Here is a 23,949-nt window from a genome sequence, read left to right as displayed (position 1 = left end):
GGCCACCAGGTCCGATAGACCGACCCCAAATAACTCCTCCCCTTTATACGGCAATACTTCCATATGCCGTTTGGAATCCGCATCACCTGACCACTGTCGCGTCCATAACCCTCTTCTGGCAGAAATGGACAGCGCACTTACTCTTGATGCCAGAGTGCAAATATCCCTCTGTGCATCTCGCATATATAGAAATGCATCCTTTAAATGCTCTATAGTCAATAATATACTGTCCCTGTCCAGGGTATCAATATTTTCAGTCAGGGAATCCGACCAAGCCACCCCAGCACTGCACATCCAGGCTGAGGCGATTGCTGGTCGCAGTATAACACCAGTATGTGTGTATATACTTTTTAGGATATTTTCCAGCTTCCTATCAGCTGGCTCCTTGAGGGCGGCCGTATCAGGAGACGGTAACGCCACTTGTTTTGATAAGCGTGTGAGCGCCTTATCTACCCTAGGGGGTGTTTCCCAACGCGCCCTAACCTCTGGCGGGAAAGGGTATAATGCCAATAATTTTTTAGAAATTAGCAGTTTTTTATCGGGGGAAACCCACGCTTCATCACACACCTCATTTAATTCATCTGATTCAGGAAAAACTACGGGTAGTTTTTTCACACCCCACATAATACCCTTTTTTGTGGTACTTGTAGTATCAGAAATGTTCAAAACCTCCTTCATTGCCGTGATCATGTAACGTGTGGCCCTACTGGAAAACACGTTTGTTTCCTCACCGTCGACACTGGAGTCAGTGTCCGTGTCTGGGTCTGTGTCGACCATCTGAGGTAACGGGCGCTTTAGAGCCCCTGACGGTGTTTGAGACGCCTGTACAGGTAATAACTGATTTGCCGGCTGTCTCATGTCGTCAACAGTCTTTTGTTAAGTGCTGACGCTATCACGTAATTCCTTCCATAAGACCATCCAGTCAGGTGTCGACTCCCTAGGGGGTGACATCACTATTACAGGCAATTGCTCCGCCTCCATACCATTTTCCTCCTCATACATGTCGACACAACGTACCGACACACAGCACACACACAGGGAATGCTCTGATAGAGGACAGGACCCCACTAGCCCTTTGGGGAGACAGAGGGAGAGTTTGCCAGCACACACCAGAGCGATATATATATAGGGATAACCTTCTATAAGTGTTTTTCCCTTATATAGCTGCTGTATTGATTAATCTGCCAAATTAGTGCCCCCCCTCTCTTGTTTTACCCTGTTTCTGTAGTGCAGGACTGCAGGGGAGAGTCAGGGAGACGTCCTTCCAGCGGAGCTGTGAGGGAAAATGGCGCTTGTGTGCTGAGGAGATAGGCCGCCAAGAAGGGGGCGGAGCCTTTCTCCCGCTTTTTTAAGGAAAAACTGGCCGGGGTTAAATGCATCCATATAGCCCAGGAGCTATATGTGATGTATTTTTCGCCATCTAAGGTGTTTTTATTGCGTCTCAGGGCGCCCCCCCCCAGCGCCCTGCACCCTCAGTGACCGGAGTGTGAAGTGTGCTGAGAGCAATGGCGCACAGCTGCGGTGCTGTGCGCTACCTTATTGAAGACAGGACGTCTTCTGCCGCCGATTTCCCGGACCTCTTCTGTCTTCTGGCTCTGTAAGGGGGCCGGCGGCGCGGCTCTGGGACCCATCCATGGCTGGGCCTGTGATCGTCCCTCTGGAGCTAATGTCCAGTAGCCTAAGAAGCCCAATCCACTCTGCACGCAGGTGAGTTCGCTTCTTCTCCCCTTAGTCCCTCGGTGCAGTGAACCTGTTGCCAGCAGGACTCACTGAAAATAAAAAACCTATACTTAAACTTTTTCACTAAGCAGCTCAGGAGAGCCACCTAGTGTGCACCCTTCTCGTTCGGGCACAAAAATCTAACTGAGGCTTGGAGGAGGGTCATAGTGGGAGGAGCCAGTGCACACCAGGTAGTCCTAAAGCTTTTACTTTTGTGCCGAGTCTCCTGCGGAGCCGCTATTCCCCATGGTCCTTTCGGAGTTCCCAGCATCCACTAGGACGTCAGAGAAATAGGATTTTGGTACTCACCGTTAAATCCTTTTCTCCTAGTCCGTAGAGGATGCTGGGCGCCCGTCCCAGTGCAGACTATTACTTGCATTATATATATATATTTTCTTAATGGTTAAGTTAGTTATACACGACTTGTGTATTGGTTTGTTACAGCTGGTTGCTGGAGTTTTATGCATACTGTTATCTGGTTTGGCGTTATTCTGGTTGTACGGTATGTTTATGGTGTGGGCTGGTAAGTTGGTAGCCCTTAGTTAAGACAAAAATCTTTCCTTGTAATGTCAGTCTCTCCTGGGCACAGTTCCTATAACTGAGGTCTGGAGGAGGGGCATAGAGGGAGGAGCCAGTTCACATCCAGTCTTAAGTCTTTTTAGTGTGCCCAAGCTCCTGCGGATCCAGTCTATCCCCCATGGTCCTTTTGGAGTCCCCAGCATCCTCTACGGACTAGGAGAAAAGGATTTAACGGCGAGTACCAAAATCCTATTTTCTGGTCCGTATCCAGAATCATGCCCAAGAAGGGTAGACGAGTCGTAGGAACCAGCTGCGACTTCGGGATATTGAGAATCCAGCCGTGTTGCTGTAACACCATCAGTGAAAGTGACACGCTGTTCAGTAATTGTTCTCTTGATCTCGCTTTTATGAGGAGATCGTCCAAGTACGGGATAATTGTGACACCTTGCTTGCGCAGGAGCACCATCATTTCCGCCATTACCTTGGTGAAAATTCTCGGGGCCGTGGAAAGCCTAAACGGCAACGTCTGAAATTGGTAATGACAATCCTGTACCGCAAATCTCAGGTACGCCTGATGGAGGTGGATATATGGGAACATTAAGGTTATGTATCCTTTATGTCCAGAGATACCATAAAAACTCCCCCTTCCAGGCTGGCGATGACTGCCCTGAGCGATTCCATCTTGAATTTGAACCTTTTCAAGTATAGGTTCAGGGATTTTAAATTTAAAATAGGTCTGACCGAACCATCCGGTTTCGGGTCCACAAACAGGGTTGAGTAATATCCCCTGCCCTGTTGAAGCGGGGGAACCTTGACCACCACCTGTTGAAGATACAATTTGTCGATTGCATTTAACACTATCTCCCGTTCTTGAGGAGACGTTGGCAGAGCCGATTTGAAAAACCGGTGAGGAGGCACCTCTTCGAATTCCAGTTCGTAACCTAAGGAAAATTTCTATTGCCCAGGGATCTACCTGTGAGTGGGCCTAGATGTGGCTGAAAATTCGAAGACGTGCCCCCACTGGGGCGGACTCCCTTAGTGGAGCCCCAGCGTCATGCGGTGGATTTTGCAGAGGCCGGGGAGGACTTCTGTTCCTGGGAACTAGCTGTGTTGTGTAGCTTTTTCCCTCTGCCCTTACCTCTGGCAAGAAAGGACGATCCACGGCCTTTCTTGTTTCTATTTGATCGAAGGGACTGCATTTGATAATGCGGTGCTTATTTTAGGTTGTGAGGGAATATAAGGTAAAAAATTAGATTTGCCTGCCGTAGCAGTGGAGACCAGGTCCGAGAGACCTTCCCCAAACAATTCCTTACCCTTGTAAGGTAAAACCTCCATATGCCTTTTTTGAGTCGGCATCACCTGTCCATTGTCGGGTCCAAAGGACTCTTCTAGCCGAGATCGACATAGCGTTGATTCTCGAACCCAATAGACCAATGTCTCTTTGTGCATCTCTCATATATAAGACAGCATCTTTTATATGTCCTAGGGTCAATAGGATGGTATCCTTATCCAGGGTTATCAAATTTTGCTGATAAGGTATCTGTCCATGCTGCTACAGCACTACACACTGCAATAGCCGGTCTGAGTAAGGTACCTGAATGTGTATAAATGGACTTCAGGGTAACCTCCTGCTTGCGATCAGCAGGATCCCTGAGGGTAGCCGTATCTTGAGAAGGCAGCGCTACCTTTTTGAAAAAGCGTGTCAAAGCTTTGTCAGCCCTAGGGGATGATTCCCACCGTATCCTGTCCGTTGGCGGGAAAGGATACGCCATAAGAATCCTTTTGGGAATCTGCAGTTTCTTGTCTGGAGATTCCCAAGCTTTTTTACATAACTCGTACAGCTCATGTGACGGGGGAAAATTTATCTCTTATCTTTCCCTTATACATGTGTACCCTTGTGTCAGGGACAGGGGGTTCCTCTGTGATATGCAAACATCTTTGATTGCAATAATCATATCGAATACATTTAGCCACCTTTGGCTGTAATTTTGCATCATCATATTCGACACTGGAGTCAGAATCCGTGTCGGTATCCGTGTCAACTATTTGGGATAGTGGGCGCTTTTGGGACCCCGAAGGTCCCTGCGACATAGGTACAGGCATGGGTTCCTTGCTTCAGCTTTATCCAATCTTTTGTGCAATAAATTTACATTGGCACTTAAAACATTCCACATATCCATCCAGTAAGGTGTCGGCGCCGTCGACTGCGACACCACATTCATTTGCTCCTCCTCCTCCCTCGAAAAGCCTTCTACCTCAGACATGTCGACACACACGTACCGACACCACACACTCAGGGAACCCTCTTATCTGAGGACAGTTCCCCCACAAGGCCCTTAGGAGAGACAGAGAGAGAGTATGCCAGCACACACCCAGCGCTATAATAACCCAGGACAAAAACAATATTTATGTTTACCCAGATAGCGCTTTTATACTCAATTCGCCAATTATGTGCCCCCCCCCCTCTACTTTAAAACCCTCGTCACCGTGATCTAAGCAGGGGAGAGTCCGGGGAGCTTCCTCTCAGCGGTGCTGTGGAGAAAAAAATGGCACTGGTGAGTGCTGAGGGAGAAGCCCCGCCCCCTCGGCGGCAGGCTTCTGTCCCGCTCTAAAATACACAACTTTGGCGGGGGCTCGTAGGTATATACAGTGGCCGGCTGTATATACCCATCTTTTGCCAGGAGCGGTTTATTTGCTGCCCAGGGCGCCCCCCCCCCGCACCCTGCACCCTTACAGTGACACAGTATGTGAGGTGAATGGGAGCAATGGCGCACAGCTGCAGTGCGTTACCTCAGTGAAGAACATTGAAGTCTTCTGCCGCCTCTGATGTCTTCTAACTTCTCATACTCACGTGGCTTCTACCTTCAGCTCTGTGAGGAGGGCGGCGCGACTCCGGGATGGACGGCGAGGATGAGACCTGCGTACCGATCCCTCTGGAGCTAATGGTGTCCAGTAGCCTAAGAAGCAGAGCCTTTCAACTCACAGAAGTAGGTCTGCTTCTCTCCCCTCAGTCCCACGATGCAGGGAGTCTGTTGCCAGCAGAGCTCCCTGGAAATAAAAAACCTAACAAAATACTCTGTCAGAAACTCAGGAGAGCCTCTGAAAAGCGGTATCCGTTCAGATGGTCGACAGTCATTAGGTCGACCACTATTGGTCAACATTGACATAGTCGACATGGACACATGAAAATGGTCGACACGAGAGGTCCACAGATGAAAAGGTCGACATGAGTTAAACTTTTTTTTTCTTTTGGGGAACTTTTCATACTTTACGATCCACGTGGACTACGATTGGAACGGTAATCTGTGCCGAGCTAAGCAAAGGCACCATGCCCGAAGCATGGCGAGCGAAGCGAGCCATGCGAGGGGACGCGGTGCACTAATTGGGGTTCCCAGTCACTTTCCGCAAAAAACGACACCAAAAAAAGTTAAAAAAAAAACCTCATGTCGAACTTTTCATGTGTCGACCATTTTCATGTGTCGTCCATGTGTCCATGTCAACCAATAGTGGTCGACCTAATGACTGTCGACCATTCATACCGGAACCCTGAAAAGCACCCAGTCTCCTCTGGGCACAGTAATCAACTGAGGTCTGGAGGAGGGGCATAGAGGGAGGAGCCAGTGCACACCCAAATCCTAAAGTCTTTCTTAAAGTGCCCATGTCTCCTGCGGAGCCAGTCTATCCCCATGGTCCTTACGGAGTCCCCAGCATCCACTTAGGACGTTAGAGAAAACTGAGTTTACTCTGTGGCAATGAGAGTCTGTAATTGAATTGCACAATACAGTCGCATTGCTAATTTTGTATGAAAATGGCAACTCGCACATAACTGGACTGACCCCTATAAATCAAGGCAGGAGTTGTCACACGACTTAGGACGGATGTTATAGGAGCAGCTATTGTCTATGGATATATTGTATTCATGTTTACAATGAAAACTCCGCTCTGTGCAGGTTACAGATTAACAGGCTGCTCCTTCCAGCTACGTCTGAGACTTCTAGATCTTCGTTTTGGCCTTTCCAGTTTTATGCAGGACTGACTGGTCAGGCAATGACTTGGGGCGTGTACTGTACTTGACCCGCACTACTGGGAATTTAGGGGGCAATACATATTAAAAGAAAACACACACAATGACATTTATCACAATATAAAGAACTTTATTTAACGGACTCTAGAACAAGCACTCTTGGCAGGTGCAGCATTCCGTTTACAACAGGCAGGTTTAACAACATTGTATCTTTTTTTGCATTGATTCTTGCTTCAAATTCTGTGGCCACCGAAAAATCCTTTTCAGGGTGTGTAGGGCAGAAGATCCTAAATAGATGCTTTGGTTGGTGCGTTATCACCTTGCACTTATCACTTCTCCAGGCTTAATACATCTGCCCCAGTGTTTTATCAGACACACAGCACAAGACTTTGCCCTCATGATATGCTGTCTCTTTAGACATCTTTACTGTTTTAAGTTCCTTACCCCCTTCTAAAATTAACAGGGGGATTTGGTTTGGATCCGCACAGGAAAAATATGAAGGTAATGAACATAGATTTGTACAGAAATTGTAGAAAACTGTTCAAGAAACCAACAATACCGAGCTAAAAGATCCTTAGTGAAGGTATCTCGAAAATTATTAGTGGTTGGTGGTGCTCCCAGAGTCAGTAATAATAGTACAAAGGAAAGAAAAGAAAGACTGTGTTGGGGCACGCTTTGAAATATATAGTAAATTTATTAAGACTTAGCTTTTAATACAATGAAGTATAAAATAAAGGAGAGAATTTGATACCAAAAATTGTTCAAAATAAACAAAATATACATATAGTAATAAGCAAAATAAATAGAATAAACACAATATTTAGGTTGTATATGGTATACAAGTGAATTGGAAACAGAATTCCACACAGGGAGAAAAAAATAATAATCATATACTGTTTAGAATCAAACTCAATTAGCAAAGTCACTAAGTCCTACCAGGGGATTAACATATGCTAATTGACTCTTCAATTATAAATTATACTCTTTTATGCCTGTTATCCTGGTTTCATTAGATTAATAATTCGGTACCTACCCATAATTATCACCATTGTGATTATATTTGTATGGTTTTGATTGGTGCCCCTCATTTTCTGATCAGCTCAGGCATATAAATTGTTCTTAATATATATTTTTTTCACCACAGGTGCTCCTAACTCTTTATCAGTCTAATCTGATTTTCGTTAGTGACTTTGCTAATTGAGTTTGATTCTAAAAACAGTATATGATTATTTTTTCTCCGTGTGGAATTCTGTTTCCAATTCACTTGTATACCATATACAACCTAAATATTGTGTGTTTATTCTATTTATTTTGCTTATTACTATATGTATATTTTGTTTATTTTGAACAATTTTTGGTATCAAATTCTCTCCTTTATTTTATACTTCATTGTATTAAAAGCTAAGTCTTAATAAATTTACTATATATTTCAAAGCGTGCCCCAACACAGAGTCTTTCTTTTTTCTTTCCCCTTCTAAAATTCCACCAAAGCAGCTTACATGCTTAATACACATACTGGCATTTACAAGTCACTGCAAGCTTCCCAAAGTGTTAATGACATAAGGAGGGACAAGCAGCAATGCAAAAAACACTACAAAGCAAAAGGAGCGCGTGTGTGTGTGTGTGTGTGTGTGTGTGTGTGTGTGTGTGTGTGTAGGAAAATGCATTTTAAAGAAACTAGTAGTTATACATGATAACAAGCAGCCACCTCACCAGCTCAAACTACATCTCCCAAAGCTGCAAGTTATTTACAAAATTGAGAGGTACTCTATTAAGTTAGTCAGTCAATGCTTACAACTGCTGCCCTTAGATCAAGGTATTAGTAAGGGGCATATATAAAAACAGGAGAAAATGTTGCAACTGAGAGAAATGTGTAACGTACCAAACCACCCACGTTCAACTCTCAAAACATCCTTCTATGTAAAGTGCAAAGTTTCTTTATGAGGTCTGAACAAATACTATTCCATTTATGAATCCTTATCCCCAACAATCACTGATCTCCAGCAAAACCCATCCATCGACTACAGACCACTGTTCTTAGCGCCTCATTTCAGCAAGAACATAGCTCAGAGCAGGTTACCACACATTTGACCAAAGTAACTACTGCCTACCATCTGGCCTGACGCTTGTATGCTAGGCACAAAAAACTCAAGTTAGTGAAATTAAAGGGGAAAAAAAAAAACCAAAAATATATAATATATACACATATAAAGCCATAAAACTCTAGTTCTTAACATTTGTAAAAAAAAACAGCTCAGCATTAATTTGTTTTAAAATAAATATATAATAAATATACAAGCTCGGCAGTCAAAACATAACAAATAAAAGAGGAATGTGCAACACTGTCCTGGATGGACAGAGGTAATGATCCCATGTATGGTTAGCAGTATTCAAGGAGATATGGGAAGGGGGTAGGGGAGCTTAAGACACTGCTGTTGCTAGGTAACCAGACAACACTGCTGTGCTAAGGAACCAGGCAATAGTAATTGACATACATATCGTAAAAGCCTAGGGTGGACGGACTTCACCTTTTGTAACACCAAATCACTTACACAGTGCTCAGATGGCCATTTTTACTTGACCTATACATATCCTATCATCAGGAACTAGTCAAAACTGAGGCATGAGGCACAAAGAGCTGCACACCTGAGGTCACTAGATCCCATTGCACTGATAGTCTTGCTAAACGGGTGTTCAGGCCACTACAAATGACTACCTTCATTTTGTACAGGTGACGTGGGCATATAACCCAGGAGCGCATACTGCTGGGCTTCAGCGACCAGAGTGCTACGGGAGTCTCACAGTACTATTTAAGCAATAAATGGAAAATCCATTTCGGTGCCAACATCAATATATTAAGTAGTTCCAGGCTTCAAGGTTTCTAGTTGATGTGGAACCCAGAAAACCAGATATTCTAAAGAAATACACAATCACTGCAGTTCCGCAACAGAAGACAGACAGCGACTGACACGGAGCTACGCATAAGATGCCCCACCTCTCCGGTTCATCAATTGCACTTTGTGGATATGCATGCCGCATGTCAGGATTTTACATACACTCAGGAGACATGCTACACTTTGATAAGCTTCATATATAAAGATAACCAAAAAAGTTTGAGAAACCAAAATAAAATATCAATAAATTAGACAAATGTAAACAGGGCCAGCTTGGAAGATGCTACGGATCCCCAAACAGGGGACGGAATGAGATTAAGCATTGACATTGGGTCAAGAGTTCCTGGCATGCCGAGGCGGAAGTCTCACATCCTTCTGTTTCTGGGCTTCTCACAACTTTACACCGTTGCTTTTAGTGTTAAACACATTCACAGAATGAAGACGGGGCCGTTCACATCCAGGGAGTGAGACCCCAAAACTGTAGTCTAATGTCCAGCACCCACGTAGCACCTCACCGAGAAGTCACTCCCAGTGTGAGCTTCAGGTTCTCGTACACCACATAGCTGATACTGACCGCAGGGATCACCTTCATGAAATTAGGGGCCAGGCCCCGGTACAGTCCAAATGCTCCCTCTGTCTTTAGGATATGCTTGAAGAGGTTACACATTGTTCTCTGCGGGGCACCTTCAACAGAAGCTAGAAAGAAACCAAAAGGCAGACTGTCAATCACAATCATTCAAGAACACGCCGATAACTGCCTGTAAAGATCTGGAATGCAAAGCCTGATCTAGGACCCCCTCCAACACGCAACAGCCAGAATAAGCATTAGGAACCTACCCTGCCCTTGCATGCGAGTCCTGACCAGAGCCAGGGGATAGCTGGCGAGCTGCCCACATGTACTGGACATGGTTCCACAGGCCAGTAACACAAAGACTCCAGGGTCAGCACTACTTGTGGCATATCTACTCAACCAGGCGTTCTTCAGTGTCTATAAGAGAAAGCAAGGACTATTAGCCAGGAAAACCATCAGCAACATGAAGGTTGGACAGATCATCAATGTAACATCAGAAGCCAGCAACACTTGCAGTATTACAGTTAATGTATTTAACCTGGAACCTCACCTCATACACTGCCAGGTCGATGCCAGCATATGGGATGATCCCCAGCATATTGGGGACATATCCTTTGTAGAAAGCAGCCATGCCTTCCTTCCACAAGATCTTTTTTCCACAGTCCAACATGCCTTGGTATTGGCCAGTCTTGCGCAGAGCCATCCGCGTCTTCAGCACCTACAACCATTACAAACGTTGTAAGTCTTACAGACCGGAAAAACTGAAGAGAGACAGCCTGAAAAGTGCATAAGGACATAGGCCTCACCTCCATAGGGTAAATGCTGCTCTGCGCAATGACACCAGCCAGAGATCCCGCCACCAGTCTCTCACGAATTCCCAGAGTCTCTTGATCGCTACCAATTAGCCGTTTAATCTGCGGAACATATAGAAAATTGGGACGATTCAGACGCGGACAATGCAATCAGTACACAACGCCACAATCACTGCAAACTTCCAGGAGTATAGTGGAGTAGTTCGCATCCAGTCTCACCTGTTCATAAGCCATAAACTTTATTGCAGACTCAGGGGCAATTTTGATGACATTGATGCCATTCCCCCTCCAGAGGGAGCGGAAGCCTCCTTCCCGGATCATGTGCGTGAAGCCACCCACTATGGACATGTTGTTGCTGCGAGACGCGTGGACCTGGAAAAGTGAACAAGAGACAAATGCTCAGAAACGGGGGCTAATCCAGAGACAACGGCTCTTGCTTGTTCGTGCGAGTGGCATGTAATCCAAACAAGAATGTTCAAATACCGGCTTTAGCAGGCTGCACAGGCTAAAGACGGACGTCACTCAGCTGCCAAAGCGTCACTGCTCTAATACTTGTTCCAAAAACAGGGTCGTTAGAGATTGCAACACATGGACTTGGAGCAACTATGAGCAGCATGATTATTACATCAGCAAACACCATTATGCAGAGGAGATAAATCTATGGATGTTTCAGAAACTTTCTGCAGCAAATATGTGACCCATTTCTTTATGGAAAACAGAACCAAAGACTAAAACCACCATCAGCTTAAATGCACATACTATGACATTTCCAAAATTAGTGGGGTCACTTTCCAAAGACAAACAGGAGCGGACCACAGTGTGTGAGGACAATACTGCACATTTATCCAGGCGTATACTACTCATACTGCCGTTTACACAGATTTCAATTAAAGAAATAGCGCATAAATGCTTGTAAACAACTCTAACCAATAATGTGCCTCTCTAATGCAGCACACCCCCCACCAGTCACCAATAAACCAGGGTACCAAGGCTGCAGACTAAAGGGGCAAGGTAACCGGTGCACAGATATTTTGTGCAATTCTCAGGTTTACCACTTCTCGGTATAAAGTAAGAGGAGCTGGTCATTACAAGCAGCATTTCCAGAGAAGTTACAGTGAAGCCGATTGGTCGTCACGCAGTAGACCAATCCCAGCCACCCGCCAATATGGCTTTGGTGTTCAGCATTTTTATGGCCACATGCCATAAAGGAAAGTAATTCCGTGCTCTAGGACACACATACTAGAAGAACTAATTGACACTGTTCAGAACAAAGTACAGGAGTCCTTCCGCTGGCTTCTGTAATAAAGGTTACACAATGCTCCTTGCCCTAGGGCAGGAACTGCAATGACGGTTGTGAAAGACTTTGCACTTTATCGACTTCAACTAGTTCAGTCAGCGAGTCATGCAGTGTAAGCATGGTCATACAGTCACTGCACCTGTACACCATACATACCTGCATGAGAACTTTCAGCCGATCCAGGGGGGCCGTACATGTCCGCGACACTGCGCCAGCTCCACCACCAGCCACCAGATGCCTCCACCACATTCCTGTCTGCTTCTCTTCAACTGTAAACTCATCTGGGACAATCAAATTCTCTCCCACATCGAAGATCTGCAGGGGGAGAAGAGAAATGTTGTCAGTGTTGGCAGATTCCATCCAATATGTATAAACCATTCTCTACACAATGGAAGCTGCAACAGATCTGCTGTCACAGACTGCTCCTGCAAGTACTTGATCCAAGAATGTGAATGCAAATTTTTGCAAACACATCTGAGGCAAGAGCTTCTGTCTATTAACATTTAAAACCCTAATGGTTGCAGGGGTGGTGTAAACCAGCACAGGCTGACTGGAACCAGTTTGATGCCAGAGCTTCAAGGTTTGAAATCACTTCTAATTAATTCAGGATAGACCGCCTACTTTACAGAAAATCCCGGACTATAGAGAGGGTAACCTACCGTAGAGTGCTTCCAGTACAGGATGATTTCAGGAATGTTCTCTGCAGGATGCAAGAGATGATAATCCCTCCACTCATTCCAGTCTATTGTCATGGTGCCATTTTTATCCATGCTGAAAGAGAAGAGCATACAGTCAGACAAAAGGACAGGAGACCAGCGCAAGGCGACATGCACAACACGCAACAGGACAAGCCACAAGACACTGCGGGAGAGACAAGAGAAGGGCATACTTACTGGGTGACAGGACCCCAGCGGTGGCCCTTCCTAATTCTGACAGCCACATAAACAGGAGCAAAGGGGGAAAAAAATAGCACAACAAGAATGTTACTCCCTGCCAGATTTAGAACAGATTTCCAAACCCACTTAGAGCATGGGAAGGAAACTGGAAAGCACATTTATACCCAAAAAGGTTTAATCAGTTCATGCATGTTAAGACAGACTACGGCCCAGAAGTTATGTAGCAGTGTCAGTTTCATCTATTGCATTAGGCAGGATATGATCCAGGGGAGAGAGAGACGAGATGGAGAAGACGGCACACTACTGGACAGGGAACACAGACACAGGACACGTGCAACAGCACAACTCCTCTCACATGCTCACCTCTTCAAGATCTTCACAGCCTGCTGCTCAGAGATATTCACGCCAAGGTCTCGGAGAGACTGCATTATCTCCTGGGCGTCAATCCGTCCTAGAGAAAGAGAGCAGGAACAAAATAACATACACTGCAGCAGAAAACTGTATATTAAAACTGTACCCTGCCAGGGCATAACTTCCTATTAGAAAGGTAGAAAGGGGTGCAGACACTGTGCAAGATTTACATTGTATAGTGAGTACTATATAAAAAAAAAAAAAAAAAAAAAAAAAAAAAAAATATATATATATATATATATATATATATATATATATATATATATATATATATATATATATATATATATATATATATATATATATATAAAAAAAAATTTTTTTTTAACAAAATATATAAACTGACTAAAATAGACTGAGGAACTGGACACTTTTACAGTCCTCCGAATGCACAGTTTGCACATATTACATGCTCCTGAGAACAATGGTTTTCAGGTTACAACAAGGTGTTGGATCAGCTAAGAGTATACGGTAGAGTCCCTATAGTTACAGTGCTGCTGGCACTATCTGCCACATACATCGCAGCCAGCCATACAAGGAACCCACAGCTGCAGAACAGACACTGACCATCGTTCTTCTTGTCCAGGCTACGGAAGACTAGTTTCAGTTTTTTCTCGTGATCACGGAGGTAATGCACAAACTCCTCAAAATCCAGCTGCCCATCCCGATCTTTATCTCCAGCTTTCACTATTTTCTGTTGGAGAGGAAAAAAATAAATAAAAAATAAATTCAAACTATAAAATCAAGAAGATTATTATAGATATTACGTTAACACTTAATATTGTAGAGGAAATGTACTGACAGACTGCCATGGAGCATCTAGAAGCTGTGACTAAATATCAGAATGTATCTGTAGTGTGTGGGACAGGTCTGGATACAACCAACAATGAGCAAAAAACCTAAAACCCACCGGCTGATGTGCACCTGACAAAGGAACAGCAATTTAAAAATCACTGTTCCCATTACCGTGCCACCTCAAGACTCATCACAAGTCATCTGGCAATCTATAACATGCAGTAGAGTTTGATAATTTGCAGACAGAATACATGCTACCTGGTGGTAGATATCTGCAGCCACAAATCACACATCTGCAAACTGTGTGCCACAGTAAGGAGCCACAATGTAGGTGCACACTGAAGCACCCTACAGGCTAATAGGGACACCATGGTTGTGCCAAGTAGAGGATGACCGGGATCAGCAGGGAGATTACGGTGACCTTTGTAAACGGTCTGAGAGCTGCTGTCACACGAATCCCTCAGGGCACACAGAGTGCCGAAATCTAAAGATAGTTGGGTGTGTGACATTAGGGCAGGAGAGCAAGCCAACAGCCCCATGACCAGCGAGCAGATCCTGACATTAAGTTACACAAGCCTGAATCCAAAGTCTGATACAATACAAAAAAACACAAAAACTGTGTGTATATATATATATATATATATATATATATATATATATATATATATATATATATATATATATATATATATATAGAGATCTATAGTTTTTTTTTTTTTTTTTAATATAAGCAATCTATAGTTAAATGCACCACTCTTGCACTGCATTAAATGTGCAGCCAGAGTAGTGTGACAATGATCCCCTATGACCAGAATGGAAAGGAAGCGGATATAAAACTCACCTGTCTCCACTGACGATATGTAGAGAACTCCTGAGATGGAATAAAAACGCTCAGACTAAAAATAGACTTCAGCTCTGATGGAAGACCATCGGACTCAAAGCACTGAAACTCTGCAGGAGAGTGATCGAGCACCGGCACGTACAGGCTCAGACACAGCATTGCAGAGGTGCTGCTTACACCTACACCAGTGGCAGACCTGTCCTCCCTCTGCAGCACCAGCTTTCTCTACAGTAAGTGCAGAGACCGGCTACCGGTCACAAGTCCTAGGAGTCTGTGCTCAGCTGCTATTGGCCAACTCAGACCTGCCCATTAAAAGTCCATCCAGCTGGTATAACCAGCCTCCCACAGCCAGCCAATCCCAGTGGAGACTACTCTGAGAATGCGACAAGGAACTGTCCAACTATGTCACTGAGTGCAGTTACAGCCTACAGGCTGAAGGCTCAATGAATGGGGTCAGGAGACACCTTGTTGCAACCAAGTACATAACAATACATGACATATGGAATAAATATACACTGCTCAAAAAAATAAAGGGAACACTTAAACACATCCTAGATCTGAATGAATGAAATTCTTAATAAATACTTTGTTCTTTACATAGTTGAATGTGCTGACAACAAAATCACACAAAAATTATCAATGGAAAATAAGAATTTACTTACCGATAATTCTATTTCTCGTAGTCCGTAGTGGATGCTGGGGACTCCGTAAGGACCATGGGGAATAGAGGCTCCGCAGGAGACTGGGCACATCTAAAGAAAGCTTTAGGACTATCTGGTGTGCACTGGCTCCTCCCCCTATGACCCTCCTCCAAGCCTCAGTTAGGATACTGTGCCCGGACGAGCGTACACAATAAGGAAGGATTTTGAATCCCGGGTAAGACTCATACCAGCCACACCAATCACACCGTACAACTTGTGATCTGAACCCAGTTAACAGCATGATAACAGAGGAGCCTCTAGAAAAGATGGCTCACTACAGCAATAACCCGATTTTTTGGTAACAATAACTATGTACCAGTATTGCAGACAATCCGCACTTGGGATGGGCGCCCAGCATCCACTACGGACTACGAGAAATAGAATTATCGGTAAGTAAATTCTTATTTTCTCTAACGTCCTAAGTGGATGCTGGGGACTCCGTAAGGACCATGGGGATTATACCAAAGCTCCCAAACGGGCGGGAGAGTGCGGATGACTCTGCAGCACCAATTGAGAGAACTCCAGGTCCTCCTCAGCCAGGGTATCAATTTTGTAGAATTTTACAAACGTATTTGCTCCTGACCAAGTAGCTGCTCGGCAAAGTTGTAAAGCCGAGACCCCTCGGGCAGCCGCCCAAGATGAGCCCACCTTCCTTGTGGAGTGGGCATTTACAGATTTTTGGCTGTGGCAGGCCTGCCACAGAATGTGCAAGCTGAATTGTACTACAAATCCAACGAGCAATAGTCTGCTTAGAAGCAGGAGCACCCAGCTTGTTGGGTGCATACAGGATAAACAGCGAGTCAGATTTTCTGACTCCAGCCGTCCTGAAAACATATATTTTCAGGGCCCTGACAACGTCTAGCAACTTGGAGTCCTCCAAGTCCCTAGTAGCCGCAGGCACCACAATAGGTTGGTTCAGGTGAAACGCTGAAACCACCTTAGGGAGAAACTGAGGACGAGTCCTCAATTCCGCCCTGTCCGAATGGAAAATCAGATAAGGGCTTTTACAGGATAAAGCCGCCAATTCTGACACACGCCTGGCCCAGGCCAGGGCCAACAGCATGACCACTTTCCATGTGAGATATTTTAACTCCACAGATTTAAGTGGTTCAAACCAATGTGACTTTTGGAACCCAAAAAACTACATTGAGATCCCAAAGTGCCACTGGAGGCCCAAAAGGAGGCTGTATATGCAGTACCCCTTTTACAAACGTCTGAACTTCAGGGACTGAAGCTAGTTCTTTTTGGAAGAAAATTGACAGGGCCGAAATTTGAACCTTAATGGACCCCAATTTCAGGCCCATAGACACTCCTGTTTGCAGGAAATGTAGGAATCGACCCAGTTGAATTTCCTCCGTCGGGCCTTACTGGCCTCGCACCACGCAACATATTTTCGCCAAATGCGGTGATAATGTTTTGCGGTTACATCCTTCCTGGCTTTGATCAGGATATGGATGACTTCATCCGGAATGCCTTTTTTCCTTCAGGATCCGGCGTTCAACCGCCATGCCGTCAAACGCAGCCGCGGTAAGTCTTGGAACAGACAGGGTCCTTGTTGGAGCAGGTCCCTTCTTAGAGGTAGAGGCCACGGATCCTCCGTGAGCATCTCTTGAAGTTCCGGTTACCAAGTCCTTCTTGGCCAATCCGGAGCCACGAATATAGTGCTTACTCCTCTCCATCTTATCAATCTCAGTACCTTGGGTATGAGAGGCAGAGGAGGGAACACATACACTGACTGGTACACCCACGGTGTTACCAGAGCGTCTACAGCTATTGCCTGAGGGTCCCTTGACCTGGCGCAATACCTGTCGAGTTTTTCCCAACTTCCAAAACTGTCTCCCTGTCAGAAGGAGACATCGGTAAAGCCGACTGTAGGAAAACGGTGAGGGGGAGACGTCTCGAATTCTAATTTGTACCCCTGAGATATCACCTGAAGGATCCAGGGGTCTACTTGCGAGTGAGCCCACTGCGCGCTGAAATTCATTGAGACGGGCCCCCTACCGTGCCTGATTCTGCTTGTAAAGCCCCAGCGTCATACTGAGGGCTTGGCAGAGGCGGGAGAGGGTTTCTGTTCCTGGGAACTGGCTGATTTCTGCAGCCTTTTTCCTCTCCCTCTGTCACGGGGCAGAAATGAGGAACATTTTGCCCGCTTGTCCACGAAAAGACTGCGCCTGATAATACGGCGTCTTCTCATGTTGAGAGGCGATCTGGGGTACAAACGTGGATTTCCCAGCTGTTGCCGTGGCCACCAGGTCTGAAAGACCGACCCCAAATAACTCCTCCCCTTATTAAGGCAATACTTCCAAATGCCGTTTGGAATACGCATCACCTGACCACTGACGTGTCCATAACCCTCTACTGGTAGAAATGGACAACGCACTTAGACTTGATGCCAGTCGGCAAATATTCCGCTGTGCATCACGCATATATAGAAATGCATCTTTTAAATGCTCTATAGGCAAAAATATACTGTCCCTATCTAGTGTATCAATATTTTCAGTCAGGGAATCAGACCACGCCAACCCAGCACTGCACATCCAGGCTGAGGCGATTGCTGGTCGCAGTATAACACCAGTATGTGTGTAAATACATTTTAGGATACCCTCCTGCTTTCTATCAGCAGGATCCTTAAGGGCGGCCATCTCAGGAGAGGGTAGAGCCCTTACAAGCGTGTGAGCGCTTTATCCACCCTAGGGGGTGTTTCCCAACGCACCCTAACCTCTGGCGGGAAAGGATATAATGCCAATAACATTTTAGAAATTATCAGTTATCGGGGGAAAACCACGCATCATCACACACCTCATTTAATTTCTCAGATTCAGGAAAACTACAGGTAGTTTTTCCTCACCGAACATAATACCCCTTTTTGGTGGTACTCGTATTATCAGAAATGTGTAAAACATTTTTCATTGCCTCAATCATGTAACGTGTGGCCCTACTGGAAGTCACATTTGTCTCTTCACCGTCGACACTGGAGTCAGTATCCGTGTCGGCGTCTATATCTGCCATCTGAGGTAACGGGCGCTTTAGAGCCCCTGACGGCCTATGAGACGTCTGGACAGGCACAAGCTGAGTAGCCGGCTGTCTCATGTCAACCACTGTCTTTTATACAGAGCTGACACTGTCACGTAATTCCTTCCAACAGTTCATCCACTCAGGTGTCGACCCCCTATGGGGTGACATCACTATTACAGACACTCTGCTCCGTCTCCACATCATTTTTCTCCTCATACATGTCGACACAAACGTACCGACATACAGCACACACACAGGGAATGCTCTGATAGAGGACAGGACCCCACTAGCCCTTTGGGGAGACAGAGGGAGAGTTTGCCAGCACACACCAAAGCGCTATATATATATATATATATATATATATATATATATATATATATATATATACATACATACACACACAGGGATAACCTTATATAAGTGTTTTTTCCCCTTATAGCTGCTGTATTGTTAATACTGCGCCTAATTAGTGCCCCCCTCTCTTTTTTAACCCTTTCTGTAGTGTAGTGACTGCAGGGGAGAGCCAGGGGAGCTTCCCTCCAACGGAGCTGTGAGGGAAAATGGCGCCAGTGTGCTGAGAGGCTCCGCCCCTTTTTCGCAGACTTTTCTCCTGCTTTTTTATGCATTCTGGCAGGGGTTAAAATTCATCCATATAGCCCTGGGGGCTATATGTGATGTATTTTCGCCAGCCAAGGTGTTTTTATTGCTGCTCAGGGCGCCCCCCCCTAGCGCCCTGCACCCTCAGTGACCGAAGTGTGAAGTGTGCTGAGGAGCAATGGCGCACAGCTGCAGTGCTGTGCGCTACCTTGGTGAAGACAGGATGTCTTCTGCCGCCGATTTTCCGGACCTCTTCTGTCTTCTGGCTCTGTAAGGGGGCCGGCGGCGCGGCTCTGGGACCCATCCATGGCTGGGCCTGTGATCCCTCTGGAGCTAATGTCCAGTAGCCTAAGAAGCCCAATCCACTCTGCACGCAGGTGAGTTCGCTTCTTCTCCCCTTAGTCCCTCGATGCAGTGAGCCTGTTGCCAGCAGGTCTCACTGAAAATAAAAAACCTAAACTAAAACTTTCACTAAGAAGCTCAGGAGAGCCCCTAGTGTGCACCCTTCTCGTTCGGGCACAGAGATCTAACTGAGGCTTGGAGGAGGGTCATAGGGGGAGGAGCCAGTGCACACCAGATAGTCCTAAAGCTTTCTTTAGATGTGCCCAGTCTCCTGCGGAGCCTCTATTCCCCATGGTCCTTACGGAGTCCCCAGCATCCACTTAGGACGTTAGAGAAATCAAATTTATTAACCCATGGAGGTCTGGATTTGGAGTCACACTCTAAATTAAAGTGGAAAAACACACTACAGGCTGATCCAACTTTGATGTAACGTCCTTAAAACAAGTCAAAAGGAGGCTCAGTAGTGTGTGTGGCCTCCACGTGCCTGTATGACCTCCCTACAACGCCTGGGCATGCTCCTGATGAGGTGGCGGTTGGTCTCCTGAGGGATCTCCTCCCAGACCTGGACTAAAGCATCTGCCAACTCCTGGACAGTCTGTGGTGCAACGTGGCGTTGGTGGATGGAGCAAGACATGATGTCCCAGATGTGCTTAATTGGATTCAGGTCAGGTCTGGGGAACGGGCGGGCCAGTCCATAGCATCAATGCCTTCGTCTTGCAGGAACTGCTGACACACTCCAGCCACATGAGGTCTAGCATTGTCTTGCATTAGGAGGAACCCAGGGCCAACCGCACCAGCATATGGTCTCACAAGGGGTCTGAGGATCTCATCTCGGTACCTAATGGCAGTCAGGCTACCTCTGGCGAGCACATGGAGGGCTGTGCGGCCCCCCAAAGAAATGCCACCCCACACCATTACTGACCCACTGCCAAACCGGTCATGCTGGAGGATGTTGCAGGCAGCAGAACGTTCTCCTTGGCGTCTCCAGACTCTGTCACGTCTGTCACATGTGCTCAGTGAGAACCTGCTTTCATCTGTGAAGAGCACAGGGCGCCAGTGGCGAATTTGCAAATAGAGAGAGAGAGAGAGAGAGGGGGGCAAATGCCAAACGTCCTGCATGGTGTTGGGCTGTAAGCACAACCCCTACCTGTGGACGTCGGGACCTCATACCACCCTCATGGAGTCTGTTTCTGATCATTTGAGTAGACACAAGCACATTTGTGGCTTGCTGGAGGTCATTTTGCAGGGCTCTGGCACTGCTCCTCCTGTTCCTCCTTGCACAAAGGCGGAGGTAGCGGTCCTGCTGCTGGGTTGTTGCCCTCCTATGGCCTCCTCCACGTCTCCTGATGTACTGGCCTGCCTCCTGGTAGCGCCTCCATGCTCTGGACACTACGCTGACAGACACAGCAAACCTTCTTGCCACAGCTCGCATTGATGTGCCATCCTGGATGAGCTGCACTACCTGAGCCACTTGTGGGGGTTGTAGACTCCGTCTCATGCTACCACTAGAGTGAAAGCACCGCCAGCTTTCAAAAGTGACCAAAACATCAGCCAGAAAGCATAGGAGCTGAGAAGTGGTCTGTGGTCACCACCTGCAGAACAACTCCTTTATTGGGGGTGTCTTGCTAATTGCCTATAATTTCCACCTGTTGTCTATTCCATTTGCACAACAGCATGTGAAATTGATTGTCAGTGTTGCTTCCTAAGTGGACAGTTTGATTTCACAGAAGTGTGATTGACTTGACATTGTGTTGTTTAAGTGTTCCCTTTATTTTTTTGAGCAGTGTATAACTGAACCAGTCACGTGCGGTGAGCACAATAGCTGGGGAGGCACTGGCTAGTATCAGAGACTAATGTACATTTATATAGAAAATATATTCTTTATTATCCTAATAACTTATTAAAACTCTGGAGTATTCTGTAGGGGTGTGGATCATCAGGTCGACAATGTTTAGGTCGACAGTCACTAGGTCAACATGTCAAAAGGTCGACATGAGTGTTTGTGGTTGTTTTTGGTGTCGTTTTCTGCGTACAGTGACCGGGAAGCCGAATTAGTGCATCGTGTCCCCTTGTATGGCTCGCTATGCTTCGGCAAGGTGAATCGCTCCGCTACCGCTCAGCACAGATTACCGTTCCAATCGTAGTCCACGTGGATCATTAAGTATGAAAAAGTTACAAAAAAACAAACAAAAAAACAAACAAAAAAAAAAGCGTGAAAAACTCATGTCACCCTTCCAACCCTGTCGACCTTTTGACCTGTCGACTTATAGTGGTCCACCTACACATTGTCAACCTAGACAGTGTTGATCTTCAGACCGGATCCCTTCTGTAGTATGACAGGTGAGCCTCTGTCTCCCCTGAATGCACACAATGGGGTCAATTCTATTCAGCGACAGTTAAATATAGCCGGGAGTTAGCACCATTCAATACAGCGCCAAGTGACACCAATTGTCGGGAATTCTTCTCTCACCCCAGGGGGATGAGAGGGAAAAACCGACAAAAGTGCTGCCGCGAGGCTGATTCTGTCGGGATTCAGCATCGCGGTGGGGAGTTAAGTCGGAGAATGCCCGTTCTCCCGACAATGCAACCTGTTAAGTCGGCGAGAACGGGCCTTCACCAACTTACCATGAGCTGAATTGAATAGCGACGGGAGCTAACTCCCGGCGCTATTCGACTGTCGCTGAATAGAATTGACCCCAATGTATGAACATTATGCAAGACTTCCATACAGAGATTACATTTAATAGTAAGCATGTGGAACAGAAAATGCACTCACAATTATACAACACCAACTAAGGGGAGGAAATTAGTTCTATAGGATGGATGCAACGTGCCAGTCCACACCGGCACATCAAGCTTGCCAGCATTGCAAGCTTTCCCTCACACGCCATTGAGATGCAAGGGAATACTCACTTTAAGAAGCTTTTTTGTTTTTGCATGCACAATTCCTGGGTTTCCTACCGCGAACCATATGTTTTGGGGTTGAAGTATGAACCGCACGCAATCACGGGGAGAACATACATACTACACACAGGGCAATGTTTGGAATCGAACCCAAGACCTCAGTGCTGTGAGGCACTAACCGTTATACCAACCATGCTAGACACCGTAATATTATATTAGAGTGCCGAGGATTACCCAAGCCCCATCTCAATGTTTATTACATTAATGACTAAAACAGATGAACTAGGGAGGTACAAACAATCCGCTTAAAGAAGTTAAAGACACTTTTACACACATACATATAAGTTATGTGTTATTAAGCTGAATACACACGATCAATTGCTTAGAGCAGAGGTTCCCAAACTGTGTGCCGTGGCTCCCTGGGGTGCCTCGGGACACTTCAAATTATTCATGGTCAATATAATAGGCAAAACCAGTTCTGGTGGCTGCCAGTTATAAAATATGTGGCCAAACAGAAGCAAATCTTGTCCCTCACCACACAACTGACCCTAAGGATGACATATAAACGCGATCTACTTAATGTAATATTTCTTTCTAAATTTCTCAATAAGAAATTTTTGGCCCAGGGGTGCAGTGAAAAAAAATGCTGATATTCTAGGGCACCGTGATTCAAAAAAGTTTTGAAACCACTGGCTATACCCCTTTTCCACTAGCTCCTTAAAACACGGGGCGCGCATTTACCCGTGTTTTTCCCTAGTGGAAACGGGTCCCCCGGCAAATTCCCGGATCAAGTGATCCGGGAATCCTACCCTGGTAGCTAGCCGGGTTGAACACGTGTTCAACCCGGCTAGCTGTCTAGTGTGAACGGGAGCCGTGTCGAGGCGACACGGCTCCCATTCACAGTGCATAAGGAGGGCGGCGCTGGGAGATCATGTGATCTCCCAGCGCCGCCCCTGCCGCATCACTAGCGCGTCACCAACCCGGCAATTGCCGGGTTGGTGAGCGCTGTCTGCAGGGGGCTGTAGCACGGGTCGCAGCCGTGTCAGGCGACACGGCTGCGACCCGTGCTACTCTAGTGGAAAAGGGGTAGCTAGATTAGTAACTAGATCATTCCTTCCACCATGCACTAACTGCTCTGCAGCAATCCGCCATATTGAAAGGGAGGGGCTTATTTCACTATACCAGCAGAGAGTGACGATATCTGGGCAGGCTCGGTTTATTCACAAGAAGGAGCAAGGACAGTGAAGTCAACTTAGTTGCCAGCACTTGCAACAGAAACTAAATACAAAGGACCTTCATTGAAAACTGGAACAGGATCTGTGAGTCAGGCGATACAGGGACGGTTAATAATTAGGAGGAGCTCTCAGATGTAAGCTTATCAAGATCAGGCAGGTGACAGAGGAACAGATCTGCAAGTTCTGAAAGCACACGTGAGCTGATCTTCAGCAAGTTACATCAATGCAGCTGCTGGGAATTTTCCAGCGCTGGAACAAGTACAAAAGATGACCAAACAGTGATGTATAGGCTCAGACGCATTGTTTGACAAGCACACTGACGTTTTATGGTAAACTCCTAGATTGAGTGAAGAATGGTTCAATACAAATAGGAAAT

General features: G+C 46.0%; 1 protein-coding gene across 5 annotated transcripts in view; it reads right to left on the bottom strand.

Annotated features, from left to right (window-relative positions):
* Positions 1 to 8,526: 8,526 nt before the first annotated feature.
* The window catches only part of SLC25A25 (solute carrier family 25 member 25), a 35,416-nt gene continuing 19,993 nt past the window's right edge, over positions 8,527 to 23,949 (bottom strand). For 2 of the 5 annotated variants that reach the window (XM_063936670.1, XM_063936672.1), the window contains exons 2-11: positions 13,711 to 13,837; positions 13,096 to 13,183; positions 12,730 to 12,765; positions 12,496 to 12,607; positions 11,993 to 12,151; positions 10,759 to 10,911; positions 10,534 to 10,641; positions 10,278 to 10,445; positions 9,994 to 10,144; positions 8,527 to 9,852 (exon numbers count right to left, since the gene is read on the bottom strand). In XM_063936670.1, coding sequence (XP_063792740.1) covers positions 9,668 to 9,852; positions 9,994 to 10,144; positions 10,278 to 10,445; positions 10,534 to 10,641; positions 10,759 to 10,911; positions 11,993 to 12,151; positions 12,496 to 12,607; positions 12,730 to 12,765; positions 13,096 to 13,183; positions 13,711 to 13,837 — 1,287 coding nt within the window. In that variant the 3' untranslated portion in view covers positions 8,527 to 9,667. Of the gene's footprint in view, positions 9,853 to 9,993; positions 10,145 to 10,277; positions 10,446 to 10,533; positions 10,642 to 10,758; positions 10,912 to 11,992; positions 12,152 to 12,495; positions 12,608 to 12,729; positions 12,766 to 13,095; positions 13,184 to 13,710; positions 13,838 to 14,779; positions 14,992 to 23,949 lie in introns of those variants that run through there. The other 3 variants (XM_063936673.1, XM_063936674.1, XM_063936671.1) reach the window with 3 other exon arrangements.

This window comes from Pseudophryne corroboree, chromosome 8 (genome assembly GCF_028390025.1).
Source record: "Pseudophryne corroboree isolate aPseCor3 chromosome 8, aPseCor3.hap2, whole genome shotgun sequence".
NCBI lineage: Eukaryota > Metazoa > Chordata > Amphibia > Anura > Myobatrachidae > Pseudophryne > Pseudophryne corroboree.
Note: the sequence above shows the minus strand (reverse complement) of the source record. Positions and strands in the feature narration are given on the sequence as shown.